The 12034-nt window shown below is 54.4% G+C and overlaps 1 protein-coding gene across 9 annotated transcripts in view; it reads left to right on the forward strand.

Moving 5' to 3' along the window:
• The first annotated feature begins 757 nt into the window (after window positions 1-757).
• DYSF (dysferlin) overlaps window positions 758-12034 on the forward strand; it is a 223366-nt gene continuing 212089 nt past the window's right edge. For 8 of the 9 annotated variants that reach the window (XM_032652812.1, XM_032652808.1, XM_032652817.1 and 5 more), the window contains exon 1: window positions 1200-1287. In XM_032652812.1, the coding sequence (XP_032508703.1) occupies window positions 1200-1287 (88 nt within the window). Of the gene's footprint in view, window positions 1288-12034 lie in introns of all 9 variants that reach the window. The other variant, XM_032652801.1, reaches the window with a different exon arrangement.

Genomic DNA, 12034 nt, shown 5'->3' on the forward strand with positions numbered 1-12034 from the left:
GCAACAGGTACTAGGCCCTAAAAAAAAGGCATGTCCTGTGCCCTTATAATTCCAAAGCTAGGAATCCCATCTGAGAAACAAGCAGAGGGGGGCTCAAGATGGGTTTATATCCCAGTTTTTATATAAAAAATGATTTCTCACTACTCTGATGATAAGAAACTGGGAAGAGCCTAAATGTGCAGCAATGGGAGAAAGCTTTGAGAATTTAAGACATTCATATGATAGAAATTTAGGTAGCTGTTGAAAAAAATTGTTTATAAAGAACTTTTAATGATGCAAGAAAATGGTACATGAAAAAGCAGGACACAGAACTGCACAGACACTCTGATCTCAGGTGTACAATAAAGACTAATTTACGTACATACATGCATGCAATTCACAGGAAAAAAATCTGGGCTGGTAAATAAACAAACTTTAATACTGTATTTTTCAGACTCAGTGATTTCTTTCTTTTATGATTTTGTGTTAAAAGTGGCATGTGTTGTTTTTATAACCAGAGAAGAGCGGTACAAAGTTTTTAAGGCAGCCGGCGCTGCCCGTCAATGAAATTCCTCAGCTCTGGTCTTCTCTCGCGAAAGCGCCGGCCCCGCGCCTGCTCCCCAGCGCGTCCCCGGGGCGGCCCGGCCGGCTGGCTCCGAGGGGGAGTGCTGGAATCCCCGCGGCCGGAGGAGGCGACGGGCTTGGCGTTGCGCACACTGCCGGAGGTGGAAGGTCAGGGGAGGGACAAAGCCCTTCTCCCGTGCAGGAGCGAGATCTGAACTGCGCTGGGCGCCCGGACCCCTGGTCCAGCCCTCAGCCCTTGCGGCCGCCGCCCAGTCCGCTGTTCCACCGCCAGGTGCAAAATGCCGTGTCATTGGGAGAGTCTGCGGCCGGAGCATTGAATTACAGCTTAGCCGAACCCGGGTAGGGCGGCGGGGGTGGAAGGTGAGCAGAAGCCCCTGTTCTCCTCGGAGCACCCGCTGACAAGCGTGCTGAGCGCAGCCGGGGCGCGGACCGAGTGGAGCCCACTGAAGCAGCCCGGGACTGGCCTGTTCCTCTTTAAGAGCCGCTGCTCTGAGCCGGGAGCCAGTGATCCAAGCCGTTCTCCCTCCGCCAGCTCTCTCCAGTGAGGGAACCCACGAGCTGCGCCTCGACCGTCCCCGACCTTCCCCAGCCCTCTCCGCGCCCTGGGCGCACTGGGCCCTGACTCCCCGCCAGTCATGCTGAGGGTCTTCATCCTCTACGCCGAGAACGTCCACACCCCGGACTCCGACATCAGCGATGCCTACTGCTCTGCGGTGTTTGCAGGTAGGAGGGGCCCGCGATCCCTCCCGGGAGGGGAGGATGGGGTCGGAGAGGAGACGCCGCGGCTCTCCATCCCGGAGAGCACTGGGACGTGAGAGGCCAGACTCCTCGCCCAGACCAGATTGACTTTGAGTGTTGCAAAAACACACACCCTCGGAGAGAGGCGACTCAGAGGGAAATTGAGGCAAGAGGGAGAGGTGGCTGAGCGGCCTGGAAGCTGAGCCCAGGTTGGGGCTAAGAGGGGCCTGGAAGACGGGGCCAGCATCTTTCCTCGCACTCTCAGGATCTCTTAAAAGAGGCCTTTCCAGGTTGTGTGCTGCAAAGCGTTTTACTGCAGGGCTCCCCGCCTCTCCCCGGAAGACTGGTGCCCGGACTATTTGTAATCCACCTCTTCCCGCCCCCCGCCCCCCACCCCCTCCCCGCGCCCCGGCCCGGGCCTGGCGGCTCTCCTCGGCCTTCGCTCTCTATTACAGGCTGGGCCGGCAGGCAGGCGGCCACTGGCGGCAGAGGCATCGCCCATCGGTCCAGGGATCCTACCCTTGCTTTGGGTACAGGATGCGGGAAATTTAGCATGTTGGGGGTGGTAGCTCCATCATCAGATTGAAGCTACCTTGAGCAGGGGAGCCTGCTCCCCTATCAGATTGAGACCTCCCACAGGAAGGTCTTTTCATGGTGATGAACGGACTACTCCAGGAGGTGACGGCAGGGCCCTGTCTGCTTCTCTGCGGAGCCCCTCTGGGTGGAGCCAGAGCTGGGGTCTACACAGCTGGGCCTGTGGGTTTGGAGCCATACTGAGGGAGAAGGACCAGAGGGCAGGAGTGTGGGAGCCCACCTCCCCACCCACCCTGTGGGTTCACGCTCAGCCTCTGTTAGTTACCTGTCATTCCCTTTCTACCCCGGAGATCTGGCTACATCCCAGGCCTCTGGCAATCATAGCATCGCTGGTCCCTGGCCATCCAGCAGACATTCCCTTTCAGTTTCACAAGCTCCTGGATCTACCTGTTCCCAGACGCCCCTGTGCCCATGTGTTCCCGGACACACGCACACCTGAAGTGCATGTGACACCTGCAAGTTCCAAGGAGTAGAAACTCACAGAACGCAGGCATGTGTCCATAGCAACGTGTACACACACACACACACACACACACACACACACACACACACACACACACATTCCTGGGTGTTAGATTTTGGGTTTCTCGAGGAGGAGTCGCTGAATGGGCCCTTGGCCTGGAAAGAAGTGTGCCCCAAAGGGGGTAGAAGGAGTGGGAGGTGACACTCCAGCTGTGCTCTTTTCCTAACGCGTTGCTTTGACCTGTTCTGACCAGTTTCCCACAGTTGCCTTCAGAAATGAGCTTTATCAAGGTGTTTCCAGGAGGAGAACGAGGGCACCAATCGGGGGCCTCCACGCTTCCTCTGAAACCTTGGCTCTGGGCAGGCCAGGCCAGTGGTTCATCTGCATGGCCTGGACTAGCAGCCTGGCTGAGGGCCCTGGGCTGAGAGCTGCAGAGCTGCAGACCTCCAGGGAGCACCATTCACTCTGTAAATAGCCCCCTGGCTGAGGGGAGGAAGGATACATTGCTGCCAGAGGGAAAACAGGCACCCTGTGCTTTAAGCAGCCACTCCCGCCCCAGCACCCCTCGCCTGGCACAGGGCCCCCTGAGGGCTGAGCACCCTCTGGAGCTGTCCAGTGCACACATGAAATGCAAGAAGGGTCACCTTGGAGCCCCTGCCTCTATTCTCAGGGGTCTTGTCTCCTCTGGCGTCCACTCAGCCTGAACCAGATTTTCCCCCACCTTCTCTGACCACACCCCCAGCTCCCAACACCTCCCGGCAGGACAACACACTTGACTCAGCTTTCATGGCGCCCCTTCCCAGACCAAGCTCAGAACCCTAGTAAGAGAAAGGAAAGAATGAATAATGAAAGGGGAAGCACTTTCTCACCCCAGAAGTGCTTTACCTAGAGGATATCCTATTGGTGCGGCTCCTCTCCTGTCGTCATGGAGCAATTGCCCCATCCTGCATCCTCGCCCTGACTGAGCCCTTCCCCCCATTTGTCTGTCTGCTTGCTGTCAGTCTGCAGTCCTCCCCTTTGCCTGCAGCCTGGCTCCTCTGGGTGGGCTCCCCCTTCCCTGGCGATGAATGAGGTACACTGTGCTGACTGGGAGGGTCCCCAGCCTTCGCAGGGGGCCTTCTGGATCGCCCCCGTTCCCAGCCATCACAGTCACTGCCAAGCAGTCATGCGGAGCGCAGGCCCTCCCTCCCCCACCCCTGGCCACAGTCCACCTCCTGCGTGTTGGCCAAGCTCTTCACTCATGTCCAAATTTGGCCTCCCTGCGGCATTCAGGCCTGCTCACCCTCCTTATCCCGACCAGGGCCAGGTTGGTGAATGATTATGCAGAAGGCTGTGTCTCAGGGACACACTCCTCAGAGCAGAACACCCTTCTGGGAAGGCTTCCCGCACCAGCTGGCCTGGACCTGGCTTTCCCAGACCTTCTGGTTTTAGGGCCCATAGACCTCCTCCTTTGGTTACCTATTTGTAATATCTCATAATTTCACAGGTGCCTCCGCGCACGCATAAATTCATTTCCTGCTCACGGTAGCTTTGTAAGGCCAGCGGGCAGGGATATCATCCCCTTTTACAGATGAGCAGATAGGCCCAGAGAAGCGCAGGGGCCCGGCCGAGGTCACACAGTGGCCAAAGCACCCCTCCCACCCCCATCATCACGCCCTCTGTTGTTCTCAGCGTCCATGCTCATGAATAAGAAAGTGCTTTGGAAAGCATACCGCGCACTGCCCACACATGAGGCGCCCTGGGCCTGAGCCAGAACAGGGGAGGGCTGTGCGTGGGGTACCCAGCATGGGCTGAGTCAGAGTCGGGGGGAGTGCAAGGCTGCAGGGAGGGCAGCGTATGACGAATGACCCGGAGATGCAGGATTCCAATTTTGAAAAGTATATTCATCGCACGCAGAGAGGATGGTCATTCATTAAGCACAATGTACCATTCTCCGGTGCCGTGTCTTCAAAACCCCACAACGGTCCCGTGAGATATATTTAACTGATACTGTGCTTACTAGGTGTAAGCGCTGTTCTAAATAGAGCTCACTTACTATGAGTTCTATCGTGTTCAAGTTGTAATTTGTACCAGGCCCTTATATATAGACGCTTACTCCTCCTATCAACCACATAGGGTGGCGACCATGATCACCCCCATTCTACACCAAGAAGAGGTTAAGTCATACACTAGTAATTAGTGGAATCAGGATTCAGGCCCACACACTCTGGCTCCAGAACCCGTCTTTAACTGCTCTACCATTTCCCTCTGGTCTTAGCTCTGATTTATAAGAGACAAGCAGTAAAAGGTGGAGGGGCAGGACCCAGGTCTGGCTCACACCCCAGAGACCAGTCTCAGTCTGCACTGTGGCCCCCTCACACCCTGCCTTATCTCACACATTGTCCCTGCTGCCACCCGCTCTCGTTCGCCCTCGGGCCCTGACATCCCCACTCTCACTCTCTGGTCTGGAGGATGCTTTCTCATTTCAGAGGGGTCTCTGCCCCTCTGCATCACCCTCTCTGCATCTCATAGGACCAGTCACCTGTTGGCCCTCTGGGCAGTACTCTTGTGCTAGGCCATCTCAAGGCCTCTGCTAGGCCTGTGATGGCTGTTCAGGGACTGATAAGCTATGGCTAGGGGCATGCATCATGTAGCACTGAGGTGGGCAGCCTGCAGTGGGTGTGGCAGGCACTTGGGGGCCTCTGGAAAAGGGGTACTGTAAGCATAGGCCCCAAGCTTAGCCAATCCAGTGGGGTGGAGGGGCTCAGGGGTGCAGATAGCTGGCAGCCTTGGTCACATTCCAGTGGGATGAGAGCACGGAACAAGAATGAAAGGACGGTAGCTGAGAGTGTTGGCTGTGGACCCAGACTGCCTGGGACCTTGGATTTGGAATCCCAGCACTGTCATTTTCCAGCTGTGTGTCTTTGGACAAGTTACTTAACCTCTCTGTGTCTCAGTTTCCTCATCTATAAAGTGTTGATAATAATAGTACCTGCTCTGGAGGGATGATTCTGAAGAGTTTATGTGTTAATCCACATAATACACTTTGAATAGTGCCTGGCACTTAAATACATGTTAACTATTTTACTATTATTATATATGTTTATATATATATTTATTATAACTATTATTATGGTTAACATGTATTGTACATGTACTGAGAAATCACTGCACACATCCAAAAGGCCTTTCACTATCCTTTTGGCCTGGTCCGGCCTATCACCAGCTCTGTTGGTTCATCTACTGTCCTACCAGACTGGGCACAATGTGCTGAGAAGTGAGTGGCCATCCCCTCGGCCCCAAGGGACCCTGGTCCTGTCTCCTCTGGCTGCTCCCCCCGCACCCCCCGGAGCAGTCCCTTCTGAGGCCAAGACATATGTCCACTTGCCTGCCGGCTGGCTGTGACCCTCACCATCGGGCTAGATCTTTCTTGGAAAAGTGACTCCCTGAGCCCACAGACCTTCTCAGTCCCTCTCCCCAGGCCAAAATCTGTTTCTTTCTTTTCTTTTCTTTTTTTTTACATCTTTATTGGAGTATAATTGCTTTACAATGGTGTGTTAGTTTCTGCTTTATAACAAAGTGAATCAGTTATACATATACATAGGTTCCCATATCTCTTCCCTCTTGCGTCTCCCTCCCTCCCACCCTCCCTATCCCACCCCTATTTCTTTCTTTACTTCCTGCATGCTGGTCTCTTTCCAGATTGGTTCATTAGGCTGAAATGTTAGCAAGAAGAGCACTAACGTCTATTGTGCACCTACTGTGTACCAGGTAGGCACTGGCCTGGAAACTTTAGTGCTTGCGGTAATCCTCCTAACAGCTCTGTGAAGTAGCATTCTCTCCATTTCACAGAAGTGGAAACAGACTCTGAAAGGTCAAATCTCACGTCCTGGGACACATGGCTAGAAAAGGGTGCACTGGGATGGACGCAGGGCCATCTGATTGTTCCTGCTATGGGAGAGTTCTTCCCAGGCAGTCGGTCACATGACCATGGCCATAACCAGAATCACTGCTGTATGTGCAGTCTACACCCCGACACCCCAGGCAGACATGTGACTGCCTCTCTAATCCCAGCTGGTCGGATTGGGATTTCCTTGGGACACGAATTCTTCAATGAATGTGAGCGGGGAGGGCAGAAGGAGGCATTGGACCATCCTTACTCCTGTAAGGTTTTGGACTTTGGCAAATGTGCCCTGAGGAATCCTGTAAGCTCACATGCAGTGTGTTCATCTCCAGGTTGGTGTTATTGGAAGCAGAGGGCAAGGTTTATTTGCTTCCTGGAAACCCCATGTCAGGCCTTGGGGAAAAAACAAGGCCCCAGACATTAGGAGAACTGAGCCAGAGGAGGCCAACTCCAAGAGCAAGAAGGAGCTCTCCTTGAAGTATCTCCTCCTTGACTGGCAGGGAGGAAGGACCGCATCTAGGTGACAGAAGAGGATCACAGACCCACATGCCCATGGGAGCATGGCAGGTGGCGTAACTAAGGCCAGAGGGAGAAGCGCGGGCATATTGGGTGAGTGGTAACGAGTAGGGCCAGCCGAGATGCATGCTCCCGGCTGCAGGTGCCAGAGAGTCAGTGTTAGGCAGAAAAGTAGGGATCGTGTGCCAGCTTCTCTGATTTTTCAAGGGATGCTATAAATCCAGATCTCCTTATGTTTAAAGTACAATTTTGTTATAAAACATTGTGTTGATCAAAGACAGCAGGTCTATGTGCTGGATGTGTCCCAGGGGACACCAGTGGCAGCATCTCATGGTGTTTTGTTTAATCTGGGAGACCTTGGTTCTTGGACTCTCCAGGGAACGGGCAGCCAGTCTCCTCTCACTTGAGATAATCAGTCAGCACCTATCCATGACTACACCGATGGGGTAACAGGGGAGAGCTTTAGTCCCCTCCCCCCCTTACCTCTTTTAGCTCTGAAATGTCTGTTGCGCTTAACATGAAATTGTAAGTAAAAACTGGGCTTGCTATGCAAATTCAGCTTCAAAGCAGGTCCCCTTGAGGCAGGAGATAGATGAGCCCCAGGCTAAGCAGCTGGAGTTTGTCCCCTGTGGACAGATACTCCAAAACTGCAGGAGGGAGGAGAAGCTAAGCCCTGCCCAGATAAGGGATAAAAGACCACATATTCCTCATTCTCAGAAGTCAAGGAGACCTTCCCAACCACACAAACACAGAAAAGCTCCTTGGAGGTCAAAAAGGGAGGGGGCGCCAGCCCATAGTAAGTGATGTCAACATAGGCCTATTCTCTAGAATCCATCTTGGCTAAGAGAGGCGCGCACACAGAGAGGAGGACGCTGAGATATACCAAATATGGACTCAGAACCAGCAAAGCAAGATGACTGGCCAAAGGAAACCCAGAAGAAATGCCCCATAAAAGTCATTCAAACTACCACAACGGCGCGACTCTCTCTCTGAGCCCGCCCGTGTGTCTACCCACACGTACTCTTTTTCCTCCTAATAAACACTTTTCTTGTTTCACTACTTTCTGTTTCTTCGTGGAAATTCATTTTCTTGTCACTGGCCACTGGTCTAGTGGCCAGGATTCGGCGCTCTCGCTGCCGCGGCCTGACTTCGATCTCTGGCCGGGAGAAATCCTGCTTCAAGCCTCTGCAGGCCGAGGACACCCGAGACCGCCCTTACCCACTTGCTACCCAACAGTGGCTCCTAAGCTGGCCTTGTCACCTTTGCAGTGGGGCTGGAGTTTTCCGGGATGCCGAGGAGCTGCCCTTACCTGGGGCCTTAGGTAGGATGCAGACCTGGCTGTTGGTTAGCGAGCCCTAACTGATGGTGGGGGGCACGATGGTCTCTCTCACTCACATAATGGTTGATGTGTAGGCAGCCCAGGCTGGTAAAGTTCTGACCCACAGGGCTGTCCAGGCCCCGGATCCTTTCTGTCTTGTTTCTCTGCTACCCCCCGTGGTCCCTTTGACAACATGGTTGGTGTGCTGGATATCGTACTTGGCTCTCCAGTGTCCCTTCCACACCATGATAAGACTAAGCCAGTGGTTCTCAAAGAGGATAGCACTGTCCCCTTGGGGGAATTTTGGATATGATGATTTGGGAAATGTTTTCACTGCAGCCTGGGCAGGACACACATAGCCCTTCTGCTCATATCGCATCGGTCATCACCTGGTTTCCTGGCCACATCTAGCTCTGAGGGAGTTCTGGGAAATGTAGTCTATTTATGTGGGTGACCATGCTTCCAGGTCAATCTCCTTGGAACATTTCTATGGCAGGAGGGGAGAACATCTTTTTTTTTTTTTTTTTTTTTTTTTGCGGTACGTGGGCCTCTCACTGTTGCGGCCTCTCCCGTTGCGGAGCACAGGCTCCGGACACGCAGGCTCAGCGGCCATGGCTCATGGGCCTAGCCGCTCCGCGGCATGTGAGATCTTCCTGGACTGGGGCACGAACCCGTGTCCCCTACATCGGCAGGCGGACTCGCAACCACTGTCCCACCTGGGAAGCCCCGGAAGAACATCTTTGAGGCGGACAAATTGAGGTCTCAGCACACTGTCCGCAAGAGCTGCATTCCTGTTGCAAGTCCCCTTGGGAGGAAGCCCCCTTGAGCACCAGGCCCCAGGATGACATCTCCAAGGGAAGAGTCAGCCATCCTATCAGGGAGAAGTGAAGGGCAGCCAGGCTGGGAAGTTGGAAGTTGGGCTGGGAAAAGAGGCCTCAGGAAGTGTCCAGGGCTCAGGCCACCAGCTGCTGCTTTTCTAGTGTACTGAGCAGGTGTGTGGAGACCCTGTTCCTTGGACATAAGCCAAGTGTTTGCAAAAGTCCCTTGGAATATTCCTCTGGAAATATTAGATGTGCCCCTACAGATTTCCTGTGCCACCTCTGACCGATTAGAGCAGGGCTAGGGGGCAGGGTGTGGTGTGCTGGGGAAGGCAGCAAAGTCAGGAATTATTGTGTTGGTAAAAACTATCCTCGATCATCAGATCCAAAATTCCCCCTAGGGGGCAGTACTACCCTCTTTGAGAACAGCACACTTCACATCACGGGGTGGAAGGGACACTGGGGAGCCAAGTACAATGTCCATCACACAAACCCCAGGCCAGCCCTTCCTATCCACCGGGAACACCTGGCTGCCTGAGACAGACTGGGGCTCTCCCCTCATCGACCAACTCCACCATCTAGCTAGACATCAAACCAGCACTTAAACAAATAGTTACTGCTTCCAGTTGGGACAAGCGCTAAGAAGGAAAAGAGCTGCTGTGCAGTTGTTTGCCAGAGGACCCAGCCTAGACCAGGAGGTCAGAGGCTTCCCACGGAAGTGATGAGGCCTGAAGAGTGAGTGGGGGTGGCCCTTTAAGAGAGGGGGGAAGGCAGGTGCAGGTGGAGGTGACAGCAATGCTTGGAGGGAGTTTGCAGGGAGCTCAGCATGTTCCAGAAACCGAGAAGCCACTGGACCTGGAGCTGAAGAGTGAGGGGCTGAGGGGTCTTACCTTGTATGCAGAGGAAAGGGAGCCGGGCTTTATTCCAAGAGCATGGCAGGCCTTGGAGGGATTTTACGAGGGGAAAGACATGATTATATTTAAGATCACTTGGCTCCTGTGTGGATAATGGACCAGAGGTGACCAGCTAAGAGGCAGCCCAGGCAGGAGAGGGTGGTGGTGGAAATGCCTTGGTGGAGGTATTTGGATGCTGTGGGCACATAGATGGTACCAAAGTCAGTAAGGATGACTTAGGCTGCAAGTAAGTGAAATCCTACCTCAAAAAGACTAATAATAAACAGTCTTAAAGTGATTTTTTTTTTTTTTGAGGTACGCGGGCCTCTCACTGTTGTGGCCTCTCCCGTTGCAGAGCACAGGCTCCAGATGCGCAGGCTCAGAGGCCATGGCTCACAGGCCCAGCCGCTCCGCGGCATGTGGGATCTTCCCGGACCGGGGCACAAACCCGTGTCCCCTGCATCAGCAGGTGGACTCTCAACCACTGCGCCGCCGGGGAAGCCCTTAAAGTGGTTTTTATTCCCGATACAAGTCCTCTTGGGAGGAAGCCCTGTTAGTACCACGCCACAGTATGATCCAGAGACCTGGTGGACTCTGGGCATATACAGTGGACAGCTCCACAGTCACCCTGGACCCAGGCTGACTCCATTTTTCTCTCTGGTCTGCCGTCCTTGGTGTCTGCTACATCTTAGAGCTGGCCGGCAATTTGATCTACATGCTTCCTTATTCTCACGAAGCAGGAGAGGTAGTTGGGCTTGTCCATTCACGGAGGATAAGTTATCCCTCCAGGAGAACAACTCGGGACATATGCCATCGCTGGACCAATAGCTATTGCCAGGAGATGGTCTCAGATAGGTCAGGATCTGGAGCTAGGGCTGGGGGTAGTACCCGAATAGTCGGGTCCTGCTGAGAGAGAGGAAGTTTGGATGTTGGAGAGGAAGTAAATGTCCAGCTCATCATGAGGGTTAGTGGGGTCACCCAGGGAGAATGGTAGAGTCAGGAGGAAGAGGGCGCAAGCCAGCTAGAGAAGGTGCAGCCTCTAAAGGTTGGGGAGAGGATAGCTTCAGACTTGTCATGGAGTGGGTGAGGGAGGTAGGATCTAGTGCCCAAGTGCCCAGCGGGGCTTAGGAGTACGAATGATTCGTTTATAACAGCAGGAGAAAGAGCAAAAGATTTGGGCGCAGAAGCTGACGGGAGTTAGGAGGCGGGGAGCCTGAGGAAGTTCTCTACTTTGCATATAAAAAGCAAACTGAGAGCGAGGATGGTGATGGGGTGTTGTAGGTTTGGGGAGAGAAAAGTATGAAATAGTTGTCTAGGAGAGAGGGAGATTGAAGAGGCTGTGGAGATGTAGTAGTTCCCTATCAGCACTCAGGATCCACCAGAGTCAGGGGTGGGAAATAACAGGTGAGACCAGCAGGCTAGCTGTGTTATTCTCCAACACCTTTAGTGCTTAGCGGGCTGGGGTGGAGTAGGCAGGGCTGGATTTCACCACGTTGCTGTTTAGCCACCTGAAAATGCTGGATCTTCAAAACAAGCGGAGAGAAAGAGAGCTGTGATCTTGTGCAGCAGAATGACGGTAACTAGTCACTGAATTGAGGCTGAGTGAGGAAGCTAGTGAGGACCTGGGAGGTGGGAGGAGGGACAGTGCCTGTCGGGTGCTCGGTGCTGCAATGTAGGGGTATGGAGGTGAGAAGCCACCTGTGGCCAAGAAGTTCATCAGCTGGAAAGGAACCAGACGTAACACAGGAACGCACGCCAAAGGCTGTCACCACTCGAGGCTCACGCTCTAGGCAATTCCCCTCATGGTGAGGGCGAGGGGACCTAGAGATTGCTGCTGGGGATGTGGCAGGGTACCGAGTGGGCAGGATGCAGACCTTCGCCTCCGGAGGCGGGTGACCCCAGACTGCTCTGGAGAAGGCTCAGAGGCCCTTCGCGAGAGTTCGAGCGTCGGAGTCTCTCGGACCTCCGGGGCACCGAGGGCGGTCGAGGGGGAAGGTGGGCCGAGGCGAGCGGCGTGGGCGCCAGGGGCTCAGGGCGCAGGGTGCGTTTGGCCGCTCGGCCCTCTCCTCCTCTAGCGCTCGCAGCGCTTGCAGTTTCCCGCGGGCACACTCTGGTCTCTGAAGCCGGGTTTCCCCCACCTCCCGCCTTCGCACCCAGTTTCCCCTGGGCGCTTCGGGCAGGAGAGCAGTGGAAACGAGGTCGGCCTTGGTGCGCTCGGGGCCCGGGCGCGCTGGCCGGGCGGGTAAC

This window comes from Phocoena sinus, chromosome 13 (genome assembly GCF_008692025.1).
Source record: "Phocoena sinus isolate mPhoSin1 chromosome 13, mPhoSin1.pri, whole genome shotgun sequence".
Classification (NCBI taxonomy): domain Eukaryota; kingdom Metazoa; phylum Chordata; class Mammalia; order Artiodactyla; family Phocoenidae; genus Phocoena; species Phocoena sinus.